General features: G+C 25.3%; 3 protein-coding genes across 3 annotated transcripts in view; all 3 read right to left on the bottom strand.

The window, feature by feature from the left end:
- Positions 1–5,491: 5,491 nt before the first annotated feature.
- Positions 5,492–6,953, bottom strand: LOC108752542 (odorant receptor 30a-like). The gene is made up of 3 exons (XM_018493395.1): positions 6,897–6,953; positions 5,638–5,793; positions 5,492–5,542 (listed from the first exon to the last, which is right to left on the bottom strand). Exons 1-3 carry the CDS (start codon positions 6,951–6,953, stop codon positions 5,492–5,494), a joined length of 264 nt encoding a protein of 87 aa, XP_018348897.1.
- A 3,697-nt stretch (positions 6,954–10,650) lies between these two features.
- LOC108752539 (odorant receptor 4-like) lies at positions 10,651–14,149 on the bottom strand. Its single transcript, XM_018493391.1, has 4 exons — positions 14,024–14,149; positions 13,842–13,955; positions 10,796–10,951; positions 10,651–10,701 (listed from the first exon to the last, which is right to left on the bottom strand). Exons 1-4 carry the CDS (start codon positions 14,078–14,080, stop codon positions 10,651–10,653), a joined length of 378 nt encoding a protein of 125 aa, XP_018348893.1. The 5' UTR covers positions 14,081–14,149.
- Positions 14,150–21,422: 7,273 nt separating this feature from the next.
- The window catches only part of LOC108752498 (odorant receptor 4-like), a 1,125-nt gene continuing 421 nt past the window's right edge, over positions 21,423–22,126 (bottom strand). The window contains exons 3-4 of the mRNA XM_018493343.1: positions 21,585–21,740; positions 21,423–21,473 (exon numbers count right to left, since the gene is read on the bottom strand). Of these exons, the coding sequence (XP_018348845.1) occupies positions 21,423–21,473; positions 21,585–21,740 (207 nt within the window). The remainder of the gene's footprint in view (positions 21,474–21,584; positions 21,741–22,126) is intronic.

Consider the following 22,126-nt stretch of genomic DNA (forward strand, 5'->3'; position numbering starts at 1 on the left):
TCAAAATGAATAACTGGGATAAATAGAAAGATAAAATCTTTCTATTTATCCCAGTTATTCATTTTAACGAAAATTTTTATACAACGGTACTTTGTGTAAAAATATTTACAAGAATGATTAACTTTGAATTATATACAAATATAAACATACGAATATGCTAACATAAACTACACGTGCTCTAGATCTAAAATAAAGTCTCGATATTGGACACAATGGAAAGGTACATTCCTTTTTTTCTATTTCTTTTTTTCTTCGTTCTGAGTAAAAAAATATTTTAACATATAAGGTTATACATAAAAAAAAACAGATACGAATATTTAAATTTAAATTAAATTAAATATAATTTTAGATTGTACAATCTATAAATCTTAAACCATCATAAATATTCTAGATTGCACAATCTATAGATATATAAATATTAAAGCAGCATAAATTCTTAACACTATTAATTTATCGAAAGTTATTTAATAATATAATTGTGTAAATTGACATGTTATACTAATAATAATAATAACATCGTGATTTCAACTAAATCACTAATTGTTAACATCAATACATTGCATGTAAAACAGATACGTATGATACTGATGCTTTTAAGATCTAAAAGAAATTTTAAAAATTAATTTAGAAATGTGTATTTTTCAGAAAGTGCATACAATTTTATTTAACTATCAAAAAAATGTTTTCTAAACTTACGCTCGTGAAAGTTTCCAACGATAAGTTCGTGATTCTCCCTGCCGTGATCATGACTTGTTTTTGAGATCTCATTATTATGAATGTTAAAGTCCTCTTTTGATTTGTCAGTAAATCGTACCACAGCGACTCATATACTGCATTAGCGATTGATTTACTCTTAAAATAATAATATAAAAATAACTAATATTGTTAATAATTTTTCCTTATTAAAACAAATATTATGAAAAAGTTTTCTTTGTATAAATGTTAAAGTTTCCTACATTTTTTATTTTTGTAAATTAAAAAGTAATTTGTAAATTAAAGAAATTTGAAAAAAGTTTATATATAAGAAAGATATACCGTTTATTATAAAATAAAAGCAATAAAGCTAAGTAGCACTGTAAGCATACGATAACATAAAGTTAGATATAACGAAATAAAACAAAAAAAGAAAAATGATAAGTAAACCAATTAAAAAAATAACTAAGTTACATCGTTTCGTAACTGAGTTATACATGTGAAATGTAAACATTATTTCATAACTAACTTAAATAAGATGTATTTTGACAATATAATTTTTTGTTATTAAGTATAAAATTATTTTAAGTATTAAAGTTATTATGTATAAAAATTAAATTAGTAGTACATGACATTTTGTAGCCATTAATATTACTAGAATATTATCAAAGTATTGCACAAATATTTCTGCAATAAATTTTTGCAGATAATTAATAATGCAGTAATATTTATACGCAACATTATTAACCACCAATTTTTCAAGAAAATACATATTATACATTACAGAACACGACGTAATACGCACTCGGGCATTTGCCTCATAATTTAAGAACATAATTAAAATTTAAATTTAAATTGAATTTAAATTAACATACTTCGTACACATTGGCGTTATGTCTTTATTTAATAAATACTTTATCTACATATATATATAATTATATATATATATATATATATATATATATATAATTAAATTAAATATGTCATACTTGCAGATAATTTCCACATACTTACTAACCTTGAAATTTAAATATTCTCCTGCAAAGCATAAGATGAAAACTTCCACTACCACGGCAAGATAAGTGAAAGTAATTTTTACTATTGTAATACCACCAGTGTCAATATAAAATGACTATTTCGATAAACAAGATCAAATTAATTAACTTTAATATTGATTACAAGATACTTAATGCAGTACTTACAATTATGATAATAAATCCTAGACTGCATATTATAAAAGTATTCCAAACAACTTGCATTAACGCAATAAAAGAAAAAAGTTTCTCAATTTTGTCAGAAAAGAAAAAGATTCTGTTGTGCCTTTCAATCAGTATAGCTAATGCAGATGTAGAAGTTTTATGAGGAAGAACTTTTGTAGAAATATTTTTAAATTCTTGACATAATATATCGATTTGTCCACTTACATGGAACACCTACAAATATACGTATACTTAAATTTCTATACATGTTCCAACTATTAAAAATACTTATGCAAACAGTTACTCGTTATAAAGCAAAACAGAATATAAAATATAGATTGCTTATAAGTAGTATTCAATTATCTAATTATTACCTTTTACTTAACAGTGATATAAAATTTTGATTAAATTAAGTTTGTATAATGTAACATGTATAACGAGTGTAGTAATTCGTGTACAAATTCATGTAAATCTTATATATAAATCAAAAAAATATAATTTTAATAATTAAATTTTGTTCTTTATGTCAATACTGATGTCACAAGCCATTAAACAACTTTGTTTTAAAAAAATAATATTTATATATGGTGAGACTTACAAGAGCAGAAATTAATGCATTTAGAATAAAAAGCGTCCATGCATTTAACATCACATGTAGAAATTGAATTATGACCAACAGCTCAAAAATTGGTGAATGTGGAGTTTCAAAAGGAAATTGTACTCTAATGGGAAGCTCCCGCAAGGTGTTATTGTAATTTCCGGTCGGATATACAAAACGAACTGCGTATCCGTAACTCAAAAAGTACAACACCGTAGCAATTGTATTAATACTAAACATAATATTAGAACAAAAATGCGATGTATTAGCTTTGATTGTCATTACATACAAATGTTGATCGATATTGACGCACTCTCGCCAGTCTTTATCCATAGTAGTTAGAAGCTGATGAATGATTCTGTATAATGCGTTATTCTAATTGGACCGATTATAAGACACATTTCATTTATATAACATCTAACTGATAATATATATGTATAATAAGAAACTAATACATTCATAAAAATAGCATATTACTCGGTTAAATATTAACTGTAATAATAATAATGTATTTAAATTCTAAGTTAATAGATATATTATATGATTTTAGAGAAATTAAAAACCTAGTTATCAAATTTACTAGATGGAAGAAGCTAACACATTTGCACACAGTTTGCAGCTACACATCTTACCGACGATGTATCCAAAGAGTGATTACTTTAATCATTGTTAAACTGTAATCTAAAGCCGCGGGTAAACTATCGACGAGATTCGAAAGCTCGCTGATCTTGAAGTGCTCGAACACGTATTGATATTGGAAGTACTGTACAATCAGTATGCTAAATACATAAATTAGCCAATATGGAATGCAATACGACACACCAGGCCACACACCAAGCAGTCGAAGACCGATCTTCAGCAGCGGACTCACAGTACTCGTTACTATCATTCGTAATCAGTATTGAGGACACGAAGAAATGAAGATCAATGTCGGTACATTTATCTGGCACTCCGGTTTAAGAAAGAACTGAAAGAGCAATGACGGTTTTTTCAAATGCTACCCCATGCAGTCTATCCCTACCCTTGTAAGTATGAATCAATCGTCATTATATATGGCATATAACAGCAAATCAAGATAGAGCTCATTTTTTTATGGCCATCGTATCATTTTCTGTTCATAATCTAAGAATGCTGATATTCTAATATCCACATAAAATAAAAAAAATATCGGACTTATCCGCTAAATTTATAATTCGATGCGTAATTGTCAGTTCCTTGTTTTCTACGAACTTGTCTCTTAGCAATACTCCTTCGAAAAATAAAGAAATGTCCACTACGTTCTGTACATACACAGCAAAAGTCATTAAAGTTATAGCAAAACGGCAATAATTACATGTTATGTATTCTATGCAAATGGAATTGATTATTTTCATGGAGTTCAATTTCTAATCTTTGAAGAAATTATGTAAAAGAAGATCAGAGTAAGGGTGAAATGATAAATATCCCTTAATGCTTCTAAGAATGATATTATGCATCCTCACTTAAATAAGATATTTTAAAATTGAAAAAAAATTGTTTAGTTAAAGACTTCATAAACATTTAATTTTAAATAAGTCTATATCCAACAGAATACATATCTATACGAATTGAATACATTACGTATTAATAAAGAATCAATGTCCAAAAACATCCAACGTTCTTTGCAGAAATATCATTTTTTCTATAATAAAATTTAAATGCTACACTAAATTAATAATCGAGTACTTTGTTGTCTTTTTTCCTTTTTTGATTCTAATTATTTATTTTGCTCTGTTCTACGAAATTACCTCTCAATGACATTTTGACAACTCACAAAAATTAAATTATTATGTGTGAGTGTATAATAATATTAAAAGATTTTTAACTTATATTTAACTTTTTTATTAATAACTTTTTAATAAATAACGAGCGGCGGCTATTGAATGTTATTTGGGATTCTAAAGACAATTAGTTATTGTATATTGTAAATAGCATTTACGCACAGATGATTTATGTGTCATCGATACATCACTACTTTATTATCTCACTCACGTATGCCACATACGCATAAATTTTTGTTTAACAATTACATTTTAATTAGTTGTCTAAGTCTAATTTTGAGAACTACACGCTATTTCTTTATGCAAACTACTAATCTGTGGACTACTATTTAATAAGTACAGAATGCACATCTTTTACATAATGTAAATGTTGTCACGGCATGATATCTCTGAAGTGCCGTATTAGACTAAGAAATAAAAAAAAAGATCTCAATTTTAAAATTTTTAATTCTCAGAATAGACTCCATTTTACAATCACGTATTAATGTGTATACTTTAATGTTGATAAAGGATTTTCAAATCAGTAAAAGAGAAAAAAGTAATTGTTATACAAACAATTATATGGTTTAGTTAGTAATACAGACTTTAGGATCCCTTTAACTTTGAATTTTAAATCTCATAAAAAAAGAATTAAAAAATCGTAATAACTTATAAAAATCAATTGTGTTACAAATATTTATGTTTAAAATATAAGATAAATTTTCAAGTATGTATATATATATTCTCGGAAAACGTATGAAAAAGAAAATATTAAAATCAACTAATATTATAGAAGTTCAATTATATGCAAACACAAATATACGGATGTGCTGACATAAATTTAACTACACATGCTAAGATAAAAAATAAAGTCTCGATATATATTATATTATATATTTAATTCAATTGATCCAAAGAAAAGATATTTTTTTTCTATTTCTCTTTTTCTTCTTCCTAAGTAAGAAAATATTTTATCATGCAAGATTAAACATAAGAAAATAACATATTTAGATATTTTACGAATATTAAAATTTAAATTAAATTAAATATAATTCTATATTGTACAATCTACAAATCTATAAATCTTAAAATAGCATAAATACTCAACACTATTAATTTATCAAAAGCAATAATATAATAATATAGTTTAATAATATAATAATTCTCTATATTAATATGTTATACTAAGAACAATTTCAACTAAATCATTATCTGTTAAAACATCAATACATCGCATGTAAAACAGATACGTATGATGCTGACGCTTTTAAGATCTAAAAAAAATTTCAAAAATTAATTTACTAAATTATATTTCTTGAAAAAAGGCATAAAATTATATTTAATTAAAAAAATATCCAATTAATCTTACGCTCGTGAAAGTTTCCAAAGATAAACTCGTAATTCTTCCTGCCGTAATCATGATTTGTTTTTGAGATCTCATTATTATGAATGTTAAAGTTCTCTTTTGATTTATCAGTAAATCGTACCACAGTGATTCATATACTGCATTAGCGATTGATTTACTCTGAAAATAATAATATAACAAAAACTAATAATATAAGAATGAGGAGTTAATAACACTTTTTATTGAAACAAATATTATGAAAAAGTCTTTTTTGTATAAATGTCAAAGTTTCCTTCATTTCCTTATTACTATAAATTAATAAGTAAACAAATTTGAAAATATTTATGTATAAGAATATCTCATTTATTATAAAAGATAAAAGCATCAGAAGATAAATATTGTACAATAGTATTGTAAGCATACGATAATATGAAGTCAGACATAACGAAATGGGACAAAAAGAAACAAATGGTTAATTAATCAGAACAATTACATTACGTTGTTTCGTAACTGAGTTGCACAAGCAATGCAAAGTCATTTTATACTAAGTTATAATAAATATAATATATTTTGACAATATAATTTTTTGTTGTTTAATATAAAAATTAAATTAGTAGTACATGACATTTTTTAGTCGTTAATATTACTAGAATATTATTACAGTATTGCAAAAATATTATCGCAGATATTTAATAATGCAGCAATATTTATACGCAATATTATTTATACAGCAGCAAGATTAGCATGTAATATTACTGCAATTTTGAAATATTACTACAATATTGCAAATTGTATGTGGCTTCAATAAACTTCTTTGCTCATGTCTATAGAATTTTGCGCTAATAAGTTCACCAATTTTTTCAAGAAAATACGTACATTCGAGAACACAACTTGATACACGGGGCACTCGGATACTTGCCTCGTAATTTACGAGTATAATTTAAATTTAAATTTAAACTAAATTCAAATTAAGCTACACCCCTTGTATATATTACTAATGTTATGTCTTTATTTAATAAATATTTTATCTACTACTAATATTAAATTAAATGTTATATTTGTAGATAATTTTCACATTGTAGATGCTTATACTAACCTTGAAATTCAAATATTCTCCTGCAAAGCATAACACAAAAACTTCCACTATTATAGCAAGATAGGTAAAAGTAATTTTTACTATTGTAATGCCACCAGTCTCAATATAAAATGACTATTTTGATAAATAATAAGAACAAATTAATTAAATCTAATATTAATCACAAAACATTTAACGCAGTACTCACAATTATGATAATAAATCCTAGACTGCATATTATAAAAGTATTCCAGACAACTTGCATTAACGCAATAAAGGAAAAAAGTTTTTCAATTTTATCACAAAACAAGAAAATTCTATTGTGCCTTTCAATCAGTATAGCCAATGCAGAAGTTTTATGAGGAAGAACTTTTGTAGAAATATTTTTAAATTCTTGACATAAAATATCGATTTGTCCACTTACGTGAAACACCTACAAATATACGTATATTTAAGTTTCTATACATGTTCCAACTATTAGAAATACTTAAGTAAACATTTACTCGTTATAAGGAAAAACAGAATACAAAATATAGATTGCTTATAAATAGTATTCAATTAACTAATTATTATATTTATGTAACAATAATATAAAATCTTAATTATGTCAAATTAAGTGTAACATAACATGTATAACAAGTATAATAATTCGTGTACAAATAAATCTTATATAAGTCAAGAAAAATATAATTTTAATAATTAAATTTTGTTCTTTATGACAATGCTAATGTCAAGCCATTAAATAACTTTATTTAAAAAAATAATATTTATATGGTGAGACTTACAAGAGTAGAAATTAATGCGTTTATAATAAAGAGCGTCCACCCAATTAACATCACATGTACAAATTGAATTACGACCAGCAGCTCAAAAATTGGTGATTGTGGAGTTTCAAAGGGAAATTGTACCCTAATGGGAAGCTCCCGCAAGGTATTATTGTAATCTCCGGACGGATATACAAAACGAACTGCGTAACCGTAACTCAAAAAGTACAATACCGTCGCAATTGTATTAATGCTAAACATAATATTAGAACAAAAATGCGATTTATTGGCTTTGACTGTCATTACATACAAATGTTGATTAATATTGGCGCACTCTCGCCAGTCTTTATCCATAGTAGTTAGAAGCTGATGAATGACTCTGTACAATACGTTATTCTAATTGGACTAATTATAAAACATGTTTCGTTTATATATGATTTGAACCGATAATATATATATATAATAAGAAACTAATATATTTATAAAAATAGCATATTACTCGATTTAAATAAATAGTGACTATAACAATAATGATGCATTTAAATTTTTAGTTAATAAACATGTTATGTAATTTAAGCAATTAAAAATTAAGGTATCAAATTTACTTAATTTAAACAAATTTTTTATGCGTGTACTAATAACTAAGAAATAATATGTTTTATGTCTCAAACTAGATGGAAGAAGCTAACGTTTGCAGCTAGACATCTTACCGACGATGTATCCAAAGAGTGATTACTTTAATCATTGTTAAACTGTAATCTAAAGCCGCGGGTAGACTATCAACGAGATTTGAAAGCTCACTGATCTTGAAATGCTCGAATACGTATTGATATTGGAAGTACTGTACAATCAGTATGCTAAATACATAAATTAGCCAATATGGGATACAATACGACACACCCGGCCACACACCAAGCAGTCGAAGACCGATCTTCAGCAGCGGACTCACAGTACTCGTTACTATCATTCGTAATCAATATTAAGAACACAAGGAAATGAAGATCAATGTCAACACATTTATCTGGCACTTCGGTTTAAGAAAGAACTAAAAGTGCACTGACGATTTTTTCAAATGCAACTCTATGCGGTTTATCCCTACCCTCGTAAGTATGAATCAATTGTCATTATACATGGCATATAACAGCAAATCAAGATAGAGCTTATTTTTTTATGGGCATGGCATAATTTTCTGTTCATAGTCTAAGAACGCTGATATTCTAATATCCATAAAATAAAAAAAATATCGAACTTATCCGTTAAATTTATAATTTGATACGTAATTGTCAGTTCCTTTTTTTTTAAACTTATCTCTTAGCAACTTCTTCGAAAAAAAAATAAATGAATGTTTATTACGCTCTGTACATGTACAGCAAAAGTTATTAAACTTATAGCAGAACGACGATAATTACATATTATGTATTCTATGCAAATGGAACTGAATTATACGCATGCCGTTCAATTTCTGGTCTTCAAAGAAATAATGTAAGGGGAGAACAACAGAGTAAGGGCAAAATGACAAATATCCCTTAATGCTTCTAAGAATGACATGACGAGGATTCATCCTCACCTAAACAAGACATTTTAAAATTAAAAAAAATTGTTCAATTAAAGACGTCATAAATATTTAGTTTCAAATGTGCCTATATCCTACAGGATACGTGTCTATACGTACTGAATACATTACTTGTTAATAAAAAGTCAATGTCCGAGAACATCCAATTCTCCGCAGAAATATTCCTTTTCCTGCAATAAAATTTAAGTACTAAATCGATAATGGAATTGTTGCCTTTTTTCCGTGATTCTGGTTAGTTTTTTTCTTTGTATTACAAAATTAATTTTCAACACATGTTTTGACAACTCAAAACACACACACACACACACACACACACACAAAAATTAAATTATTATAAGTGTATAAATATATAATATTAAAAGTTAAATATTGTAACATGCACGTAGTACGTGTCTGTATTGTTTAGTGAATAAAAATATGCAACGTAACGTAATATTATTAAGTAAATAAAAATTATTTGTTTTTATATCAGTTGTTTTTCGTTAAAGGTAATTTTTAATTTAATTATTTATTTACTAATAACTGACAAATAACAGATATCAACTATTAATAACAATTTAATTCTCAATCAGTGGAAAGTCGTACGTCTATTGGTTAAGGTGAGGTGGGCCATGCTATGCTCGTAAAGTCATGCCTCTTAAACAAAGATAGGTACAAAGTATAGTATTTAAGGAGATCCTAAAGCGTCTGACTATTATCGACTAAATCATAATTTTTGTATAACACTTACGTTTTTTCTCTTTTACAGATTCGAAAATCTTTTTCTAGAATTAAACTATACGCATTAATACGGGTCTGTGAGATGGAGTTTGTGAGAAAACGACAAAAAATTTTTAAATTGGAATTTTAAGAAAAATTTTTAGTTGTTTTCATAAACTCCACTTCACAGACATGTATTAATGCGTATAGTTTAATCCTGGAAAAGAATTTTCAAATCTGTAACAGAGAAAAAATGTTACACAGAAATTAAAATTTAATCGATAATACAAACGGCTTTAAAATCCTTTTTTTAAATTTTTTCTCATAAAAAAATAAATAAAAAATTGGAATAACTTACAAAAATCAAATGTTTTACAAATATATAATATTATATATTTTTAAAATATAAAATTTTCAAGTATTCTCAGAAAATATGCATAAAAAATTCAAAATCACCTAGACGTATTACAGAAGTTTAATTATATACAAACGTAAATATACGGATGTGCTGACATAAACTACACGTGCTCATCTAAACTAAAATCTCGGTATTTAATTCTATTATCCAAAAATACATTCCTTTTTTTCTATTTCTTATTTTTTTCTTTCTAAATAAGAAAATATTTTATTATGCAAGGTTAAACGTAAGAAAATAGCAGATATTTAGATATCTTACGAACATTTATATTTAAATTTAATTTAATTTAATTCTAAATTATACAATCTACAAATCTATATAAATTTTAAACCATCATAAATTTTCTAGATTCACAATTTAAAGATCTATAAATCTTAAAATAATATAAATATTCAACACCATTAATTTATCGAAAGAAATTTAATAATATAATAATTCTCTATATTAACATGTTATACTAATAATACTAAAAACATCACAATTTTAACTAAATCATTATTTGTTAACATCAATACATTGCATGTAAAACAGATACGTATGATGCTGACGCTTTTAAGATCTAAAAAGAATTTAAAAAAGTAATTTACTAAGATGTATGTCTTGAAAAATTCATAAAACTTTATTTAACTTAAAAAATATTCAATTAATCTTACGTTCGTGAAAGTTTCCAAAGATAAACTCGTGATTCTTCCTGCCGTGATTATGACTTGTTTTTGAGATCTCATTATTACGAATATTATAATTTTCTTTTGTTTTGATAGTAAATCATACCACAGTGATTCATATGCTGCATTGGCGATTGATTTACTCTGAAAATAATAACATAAAAAATGACTAATAATAATTCTTTCTCGTTGAAACAAATATTGTATAAAAGTTTTCTTTGTTTAAATATCAAAGTTCCCTTAATTTTTTTATTATGTCAATTAAATAAAAAAATTTGAAAAAGTTTATTTATAAAAAGATATACTGTCTCCTAGGAAATAAAAGCAACGAAGCTAAATAGCATTGAAAGCATGCGGTCATATAAAGTCAGCAATAATGGAATAGAACAAAAATGACAAATGGTAGGGGTTAACCAATCAGAAAAATTACGTTATATTGTTTTATAACAGGATTACACATGAGAATACGAAGTTTACGGAACAGAAAGATCTTAATGACGTACAATAGAATGTTACATTAATCCGTCAGCATAGAATTAATTGTAGTATATCTACAAAATATTAAATATTTTAACAATTAATGATATTTATATATTATTAAATTTTGATAATTATGATTGGTTCTTAAAGCAGTATCAAATTATATGGATCAACCTTGCAATGCAAACGTAGATGTTAATTTAATATAAACATAGATGTTAATTTATATGGACAACGACGAAAATATTTTTATAATAGGTTAAATAAATATTTACTATTAATAAATTTTATAAATCTTTTATTAATAAATATAATTATTGCAGAAAATAAAATAAAAAATATAAATTATAATAAAGGATAACTGGACAAAGATTTGATAGCAGTGATAAAAAGCAGATTTGCACTTTGGGATGATATTAACATTGCTAAATACCTAATGTTTTGTATAAATAATTATTACTTTATCATGTTGAGTGATTGATATATCATCTTACACGAACAAAATGTTATGATTGTCACAATTGGAAAAAATGATACTTTTTCGCCCATCAATACATTTGATTGTAATAACGTAAGATGTACCATACATAGATATTTGTTTTATAATTCTTGTAACTAAATATGTATTGGAAACTTTTGGTCATGGCAACTGTAGCCGTTCTTTTCGTAAGTTATGTATTTTGCGTTCTGTTCCATAAATATATTTTTCATGTAAAATTCAATTATAAAAAGAAAAACAATGTAAGGAAGTTGTTCTGATAAGTTAATTCCTATCATTTGTCTTTTCCGTTTTCGTTTCTTTCTGCTATTTCTGATTCCTCTAAAACTTTTAGAATAAAATTAATAATAATAATAATAATATACATAATAAAAATGTATTTTATTTTTAAAATAAAAGAAACCTTACTCAAAATAAATGCAATAGTTAATTCATAATCATAGTATTGGGTTAATGTTTATATTATTTTACATTTGAAAAATGTTATTATTATAAGACTTATTATTATGAAAAATTTATTATTATTATGAGGCGTAAAAATTCAAATTCTAAATTAAATTGTATGCCCAAATAATGAGACTTGTGCAAATGCGGTCTGCATCATGTATCTAACATTCTGTGTATGCAATGTGTACTTTTTTAAACAAAATTGTAGACTTGCTAGTTCAAAGTTTGGTAGAAATGACAATCATATGTGAAGAAGAAGTTCATCCAAATATGAGACAAAGCAATAATTAAATTTATTAAAAAAGGAATAAAACCCGCGGAAATATTTCAAAATTAAAGCTTTATCTCGCACAGTAATGCACTGATCAGCATTGAACAAGCTCATCAATTTGATTAACATTCTCTGCCATTGTCGATGTTTTTGAGCATCAGGAATGTGCTTCATTCTGTGTTGTGAATCTTCTTTGAAAGCCTTATTTATAGATACTTGTTTTCTACAACATTTCCTCATCAAACGCCTTTATTCTCCTACATATTTCCGAGGATTTACTTCTTTCTTGATAAAAAATTTATAATTTTTATGCATCAGCGTTTCACACCGCATACCGTATATAATATTCAGTAATATTATGACATTACAATATTGCAGTAATATTACAACTTGTAATGCAATATTAGAAAAATATTACTAAAATGATGCATTGTAAAATATTACAATATATTGCAGTAATTTTACTAATGTGTATTACAATGTGATATTTTATTAGATTCTGCAATATCATTCAAATACTACAACGTTTTATTATGATCGGCACCGCGGCATCGCCGATAGATGGAAGCAAAATAGTTCAATTTCTCTAACCAGATAGAATAGAATAAAAAGTGCATCATTATATGTTCTTTTACTGATTTTCGGATGATTTTACCTAAAATGATTTTTTGAAAACGACTCCTTAAATAAGATTCAGTGACGAATATAATATTCCGATATACATTACCAATACTAAAAATGTAAATTATTTCAGTTATATTAATGTATATCGAACAGTTGCCTTTATACATTTCTGACTAAATTTTATTTGAGGACTTGTTTCCAAAAAATTATTTTATGCTAACTAAGATGTATTTTGACAATATAACTTTTTATTATTCAGTATAAAAATTAAGATAGAGGTACATAACATTCTTTAAGCATTAATATTACTTGGATATTATTACAGTATTGCAGAAATATTTCTGCGATAAATTTTTGCCTATACTTAAAATTGCAGCAATAAATATATCCAACATTATCGATGTATTACTATGTAATATTATAGCAATTTTAAATACTACACTGTTATTATTACAAGAAGCTAAATGAACTTTTTTGCTCACATATCTAGCTTCGTGCTAATAAGCTCACTAATTTTTTCAAAGAAGTATACATTCCAAAACACGACGTGATGCATCGTACTTAGGCTCGCTTTGTTAGATGCACAATTTAAATTTAAATATAAATTAAGATACACTTCTTGTACACATTACATATCTTTATTTAATAAATATTTATGTATAATCATATTAAATTAAATATATCATACTTGCAGATAATTTCCACATGCTTACCTTGAAATTTAGATATTCTCCTGCAAAGCATAAGATGAAAACTTCCACTATCACAGCAAGATAAGTGAAAATAGTTTTTATTATTGTAATAACACCAGTCTCAACATAAAGTGACTATTTCGGTAAACAATAAAATAAATTAACTATAATGATGATCATAAAACATTTAATGCAGTACTCACAATTATGATAATAAATCCTAAACTGCATATGATAAAAGTATTCCAAATAACTTGCATTAATGCAATAAAAGAGAAAAGTTTCTCAATTTTGTCAGAAAATAAAAAAATTCTGTTGTGTCTTTCAATCAATATAGCTAATGTAGATGTAAAAGTTTTATGAAGAAGAATTTTTGCTGAAAGATTTTTAAATTCTTGACATAATATATCGATTTGTCCACTTACGTGAAACACCTAAAAAAAATATACGTACACTTAAATTTCTATAAATGTTCCAACATTAGAAATATTTTTTTAAACAGCTACTCAGTGTAAAAAAAAAACAGAATTTAACACGCAGATTGCTTATAAGTAATATTGAATTAACTAATTATTACATTTATTTAACAGTGATATAAAATCTTAATTATATCAATTAAGTTTGTATAACGTAACCTGTATAACGAGTGTTATAAAATTCGTATATATAACTAAATCTTATACATCAAGAAAAGTGTAATTTCAATAATTAAATTTTATTCTTTATGTCAATACTAATATCAGTCTTAATTAATAAACAACATTTTTTAAAATAAAATAATATTTATAAAAACTTACTAGAGTAGAAATTAATGCGTTTATAATAGAGAGCGTGCACGAATTTAACATCACATGTAGAAATAAAATTACGACCAACAGCTCAAAAATTGGTGATTGTTGAGTTTCAAAAGGAAATTGTACCTTGATGGGTAATTGTCGCAAGGTATCATTATTGTAATCTCCAGACATATAAACAAAACGAATTACGTAACCGCTTAAGAGATAAGACATCGCAGCAATTGTATTAATACTAAACATAATATTAGAACAAAAATGCGATGTATTGGCTTTGATTGTCATTACATACAAATGGTGATCAATATTGACGCACTCTCGCCAGTCTTTATCCATAGCGGTTAGAAGCTGATGAATAACTCTGTATAATGTATTATTCTAATTGGATCGATTATAAGATATGTTTTCTTTCATATAAGATCTAACCGATAATATATATATATATATAATGTATAATAAGAAACTAATGCATAAGAATAACATATTATTCGATTTAAATGAATATTTACTATAACAATAATATATTCAAATCTTAAATTAATAAAAATATTATATGATTTAAGAAATTAAAAATTAAATTATTAAATTTACTTAATTCAAATAATAATTTTTTATGCATATAGTAATAATAACTAATAGTTTTATGTTTCTAACTAAACGGAAGAAGATAACATTTGCGACACTTCTTACCGACGATGTATCCAAAGACTGATTACTTTAAGAATTGTTAAGCTGTAATCTAAAGCCGCAGGTAAGCTATCGACGAGATTCGAAAGCTCGCTGATCTTGAAGTGCTCGAATACATATCGATATTGGAAGTACTGTACAATCAGTATGCTAAATATATAAATTAGCCAATATGGGATCCAATGCTCGCCCGGCCACACACCAAACATCTGAAGACCGATCTTCAGCACTGGACTGACAGTACTTGTAACTATCATTCGTAATCAGTATTGAGAACACGAGGAAATAAAGATTAGTGTCGGCGTTTATTCACTAGTTTAAGAAAAAACTAAAAAAGAACTGACAATTTCTTCAATCTTACGCAGTCAATCCCCACTCGCATATGTTAAATATGGATCAATCGCGATTATGTATTGCATATAACAGCAAATCGAGATAGAGCCTCATTATTTGTATGGACATCTTATAATTTTCTGTTAAGTCTAAGAACGTAATCTAATATTCATAAAGAAACAAAGACGTCGGATGTAATCGCTAAATGTGTATTACTCAATTCATATAATTATCAGTTCCATTCTTTTTACGATCTTGTATCTTAGCAACGTGAATCCATCGACAAATATATGTCCATTAATACGTACATACGTAGCAAAATTAAACTTATAGCAAAACAACAGTAATTATATGTTCTGTATTCTAAGTGAACGGAACTAAATTATGTTCGTACAATTCACTTCTGGTCTTTAAAAAAATAATATGAGGGGAGAACAACAGAATAGGGTCGATATAACAAGTAATATCCCTTAATGATTTTAGGAAACATGTTATTATGCATCCTCGCTTGAGGAAGATATTTCAAAATTATTCAATTGGAGACGTTCATTTAGTTTCAAATATGCCTATATGTACTGAATACACAATTTTCTAATAGAGAGTCAATAGCGAGTACATCCAATGATTTTTGTAAATATTCTTTTAAATAAAAATACAATATATATAACATAATGATAATAATATAAATCAGCAAAAATTATTTAATTTTACATTGATTGCTTTATATTAAAGATTATTTTAAATTTAAGTAATTAATTTACTCTGATAATTAACAAATAAGAGAAAATATCTATTAATAACAACTTAAATCTAAATTACTTAACAATATTTTATATTTATTGGCTTATATTAATTTCATTATTATTTCAATAAATGACCATCGCAATTTTGTTTAAGTTAATATAAAGCATTTATGACAGATGCCCAGCAGGGTGTTCAGAATAACCGCCAAATATTTCGTACTTATATAGCGGACTAAACTGAGTCGAAAAGTCCTCTACTATTTTGCAATTTTTGCAATAATTAACAATTAATTACTAAAAATCAATCGAATATTGATCTTTAATAATTGTTTGCTCAAGTACTATCAATTTTACAGAAAAATAGAGATAAAAATCGTTTATTTTCTTCTTTTTAAAGCTTTAAGAATTTTTTTAGAATTTTTTATCAACTTTTTATACTGTATTTTCTTATGTATGGCTATTTTTACCAACATGAGAAAATAAACGGTAGTAAAAAATTTTGAAAAAATTCTCATAAAAAGAAAATAAACAATTTTTGTCTTTTGCTGTTAGCTCTTTTTCTGTAAAGTTAATAGTACTTGAGAAGAAGAAAATAAAATTTAAAATATTTCAATATAAAATATTTTATATATTTATCTACACATTTCTGTCTTTAGAAATCACATAATAAAATATAAATAAATTTTATTAAAATTTTATCAACCTTTTGTTACAGTAGAGATGTCAACATTATATTTAAAAGTATATAACATATCTATGAATTATTTTTATGAAATAATAATTGTTTAAGAATAAAAACATTCTTACTTAAAATATTAGTTGTTTTAAATAATATGTTTTGTACAGTATATTAAAATATTTCAAAAAAAGTATTTCATCATAACTCCATGTATTTCATCAGTATTTCACCATAGCCATGTATTTTATTATGGCTATATAACTACATATAAATGTAAAAACATTTTTATATTTATGATTTACTGTTTTTTTATATATTTACATAAATACTTATTTTAAAACTAAGATGTTCCCCGGCAAAACAAATGATGGAAGTTTTAGCCATATAAGCAAGTTACAGCGATATAAGCATGAACGATTTTCGCTAATACGAAAACACCAGTTTTATTATGAATAGCCTAATACAATAAACAATAAAACGAAAAATAAATAACATATAGGATACTAATCAACGCACATTTATTACACAATTTATAATTACGATAAAAAATCCCAGACCAAAAATCTTATTTAAAAAATGAATAATGTATTTTAAATAATTTTCATTAACGCAATAAAGAAAAAGAGTTTCTCGATTTTCTTGGAAAATGAAATAATTCTATGGTATATCTCGACTAACATTTCAAATATAGACACGGTGGAAGAAAAGCATTCTTAAAGATATTTTGTAATATAATTTGTAGTATAATTAACTAATAACACATTATATTTGCTTACGTGTCCACTTACGTGTCTGCTTACGAATGCTAAAATATATGCTTACGTTTTTGCGAAAATTGTAATTATTTGAGAATGTTATTATTGTAAGCAATGTGTTTCAAATATAATAAATAATGATAATATATTATATAAATTTTTATTGAGTAAATTAAATTATTTGATTTTTTTTTATACAAACGTTAATTATATTTTAATAATTTCTTACGCAAAAATGTAATAATTTATATATAAAAAAATTGCACTGTAAATTATTTCAATGAAAAAATTTAATTTGATAAGTATCCATAATTATAATCTTGTTAAAATGTTATAAATTATTCTGTTACATAAAATTTACTAAATACTAATTAATAGTATTAACATTAATGTCACATAAATTTCACATTCAACAATATAAACATAACGCCGTATCATGTATTGTATACAGGAAATAGAAAGTTATTTTTTAAAAGTAATAAGTTACAGTTACTCATTACCGAGTAGAAAAAATAACAAGTTACCGTTACTGTATTGATTTTTAAAAGTAAAAATAAAATTTGTTATCGTTACCAAAAAAGTCTAACTACGTTACCGTTACAGTTACCAAAAAAAAAGTACGCAATTACTAGTAAAGTCATCAATAAAATAACTTATAACTTCGTTATTAATTAATTACTTCCATTTTCTGGTCATACATAACAGTTACACTGTTGCATGTGAAATTGTAATATTTGTATTTACTAGGAAATTAACAAAAATATAAAAATATAGATTCAAAATATAAGAGTTACCTCCGTTTAAAAATCCATTTAGAAATTACTCCATTTAGAATACAATGCGCGAATCCATAATAATATACATAAAAATATTGTTGCAATGAGAAATTCAAACATCGTTGTTGGCGATTGTTGAGTTTCAAAAAAAAGTTGTATCTTTATAGAAGTTGTTGTAAAATTACGTTGTAATCATTGGTTAAAAATATAAAATCACCTGGTTTATGTAATCACCTAAGAAATAAATTACTGAACTTGCCGCGATAACACTATAAATGTTGATTGATATTGATGCACTTGTGCCAGTCACTATCCATAGCAGCCAAAATTTTATGAAAAACTCTGCAATATGTTATTAATTTGTCAAGTAACAAATAAAAAAACATTTTATGCGAAACCAATATATATACTAATGATTTAAGTGTGATATTGATGTATTTTTCATTAGAAAAAAAGTCTGGTTATCATTATCAAACTTATAAATTCTAATTTTTCGCAATCTATACATAAATTCGACGATTTTAAATAAAGTTAATATTACATACACTACGTGATATCTTATCGACAATATGTAGGTATAACCATAGATTGGCCAATTTGTTAAATTGTAACCTAAGTTAAAGACAAATCATCGACAAGATTCGAAAGCTCGCTGATCTTGAAGTGTTTAAGTATGTGTAAATAATGAAAATACTATACAATAATTATATATATATATATATATATATATATATATATATACTCAATATAAAAATCAGTCAATGAAAGATGGAATGCGACACATCCGGCCATACATTAAGCAACCGAAAGTCGATTTTCGGAGCCAAACTGTCTTTATCAGAGATATTTTTGGCTATCATTCATAAATAAATTGAAGAAAGCGAGGATGAAGATTACACATTTATCCGCTGTGACTATGAGAAAGAACTGATATGATACTAACAATTTTTCCAAGAGTGTCCCCATGCGCACGCATATACCCCCACTCATATGAATATGAATCAGTTACTATTATACATTGTGTAGTGTAACATCAATTCGAAGAAGCAATTTATAAGATTATCTTACAACCATTTTATATTCCACTTACAGTTTTATAATACATACCTTGACTATGAAGTAATAAGAAGTATTGTGCATTGAATTATTTTTTTTCGCTGATACAATGTCATTAACAAAAAAAATGGATGTACATTATTTTCTAAATATTGCCATTACTATTGAACATAGAACAACTGAAAGTTCATAATTACATATTAGGTTTTCTCGATAATGGAAATTAATTGTATTCGTGACATTGATCATGAATTTTTAAAGAGCCAAGAGAGAAAAAGTCGTTATATGTTCTTCTGATGCATTAAACTGTAACATCATAATGATGGGTATAATTCCTTCTACTAACGTAAATAATGCATTTTCTTAGAATATATTTACAAAGGAAGCTGAAAAAATTTTAAATAAACTGGACATATTATAATGTAGAAGTACGACTTTACAAACACAAACGAATAGATATACCGACATAAACTGCTCATGCTCAGACCTACTAGAATAAAGTTTCGATATTTAATACCGTCGATATTTAATAAAGAACTTTTAAAGGTTTTTATGGGTTTTTGCAATACCGTTTATCATGGTGAACGCTAAAGTCAAGTTATCTTCTTCTTAATAACTAATTATAAAAAAAGGATAACATGACTTTAGCGTACACCGTATCTGAATTCACGTTATTGCAAAAACTCCCTATTGCATTTTTTTCTCTTTCTTTTTTATACATACACTTTATTACGCAAAATTGTCAATTTAATAAATGACGGTATTATAGACTTCAAAGCACTTTATAATTAAACAATTCTTATAATTTTTTATTTGTCTAGGTATTTATGTATAAATTTATTATAGTTATTTATTATAATTCCAATTACAATTGTAATTAGAATTATTTATTTGCTGTGGCATATTTAAGTATATATTTTTCTTTCTTGTACTATGAATCATATAGAATCATATAGAAAGTCAAAAAATTCAAACAGCCATAACGTAAAAATAAATCACATGATCATAAACTAAAATTTATCTGGAGGCTTATAAATTGCCTTTAGATACCGACAACTCATTAAAAAACAAGTTTTTTTTTTGCCAGAAAAAAATGTTAAAAGTACCTAAAAATATCAAGATTGAGCAATTTCACCTCAATTTACTCAAAATCTTAAAGCGCTACACAAATTCTAATAACGACATTGTATTCAAAGCGAAAAAATTTTTTGAATATGTATTATCGTATTTCAGAAAAAAATGTTAAAACATCTGTGTCATATTTTAACACTTCTTATGTAAAAGTCAATTCGTATACAACAAAATTCTAGAAATTATTTAACGTGAATTTTAATGTAACAGTAATCATAGTTATAATTCTGTATCACAAATTGTTATATAAAAGTTAATAAAAAATTGTGTGTTTTGTTTGTGTTGTTTGTATGTGTGTTTTTTTGTGTTGTGTATGTATTAAATATAAGAATTATCAAAGCAAGAATAAATCCATTTAAAATACTAAAGTGTACAAACATGTAACGTCACATACATATTGTTACAGCAAGAAGCTTAAATCATATATGGGCAATTATTTTGAATTCAAAGGAAAATGTATCTTTAGAGAAAACTGCTCTAATGTTACGTTGTAATATTCAATTAGAAATATAAAAAATTATGTAAATGCCAAAGACAAAAAATATTAATGTAATTTTTAATAATAATATCTTTATATTAATATTATTTATGCTAATACAACATAATACTAATAATACATTTCTTCAAATTTATCTGTTAATAATCGCGTCAATACATCGCGTGTAAGATAGATACGTATGATGCTGATGCTTTTATTATCTAAAAAAATTTAGGAAATTTATTTTCAAACATATGTGTGCGCATATACTTTTATTGTATAAATGTTAAAATTTTTATTCAATCGTTTAGAAAGTTATTCAGAAATCTTACACTCGTAAAAGTTTCCAAAGATAAATTTGTAATTTTTCCTGCCGTGATTACAAGTTGCTTTTGAGATCTCAGTATTATAAATGGTATAATCTTTTTGTTATTTAACGATAAATCATACCAAAGTGATTCATATGCTGCATCGGTAATTGATTTACTCTGAAAATAATGAAAAGTATAATTAATTACAAATCGACATTTCTCATACTTTATTGTATTAAAGTATTCCTTGTATAAGTAATATTAATGGAATTATTTTTACACAAATTTTAATTCTAATTCTCTTATTATTGCACACAAAAATTTAAAAAAATAAAAGTAAAAATATTTATTATGTATTATGTAAGATAGAAGCAGTGTGCTATAAAGTAGCATTTTAAAACATTAAGAAAAGAACAATTAAAAATAACAATATATGTATATTATAAAAAGATTCACTTACATATATCTTGCTGTTTTTAAAAAAGAAAAAGCTTTATACATAATAAATGACTAATCAATTAGTATTACTGGACTTATATATATATATAATTTCTATATTATTT

This window comes from Trachymyrmex septentrionalis, unplaced genomic scaffold (genome assembly GCF_001594115.1).
Source record: "Trachymyrmex septentrionalis isolate Tsep2-gDNA-1 unplaced genomic scaffold, Tsep1.0 scaffold60, whole genome shotgun sequence".
Taxonomy (NCBI): domain Eukaryota; kingdom Metazoa; phylum Arthropoda; class Insecta; order Hymenoptera; family Formicidae; genus Trachymyrmex; species Trachymyrmex septentrionalis.

Excerpts from the sequence above, each read along its gene's own strand:
- LOC108752542 (XM_018493395.1), bottom strand. The coding sequence starts at position 6,953 with ATGCAAGTTGTCTGGAATACTTTTATAATATGCAGTCTAGGATTTATT. Across the intron at positions 5,794-6,896 it reads TAGGATTTATTATCATAATT|AGTAAATCAATCGCTAATGC; the intron begins GTGAGTACTGCG and ends TATTATTTTCAG. Across the intron at positions 5,543-5,637 it reads CTTTGGAAACTTTCACGAGC|ATCTTAAAAGCGTCAGCATC; the intron begins GTAAGATTAATT and ends AATTTTTTTTAG.
- LOC108752539 (XM_018493391.1), bottom strand. The coding sequence starts at position 14,080 with ATGCAAGTTATTTGGAATACTTTTATCATATGCAGTTTAGGATTTATT. Across the intron at positions 13,956-14,023 it reads TAGGATTTATTATCATAATT|TCACTTTATGTTGAGACTGG; the intron begins GTGAGTACTGCA and ends TTACCGAAATAG. Across the intron at positions 10,702-10,795 it reads CTTTGGAAACTTTCACGAAC|ATCTTAAAAGCGTCAGCATC; the intron begins GTAAGATTAATT and ends AATTCTTTTTAG.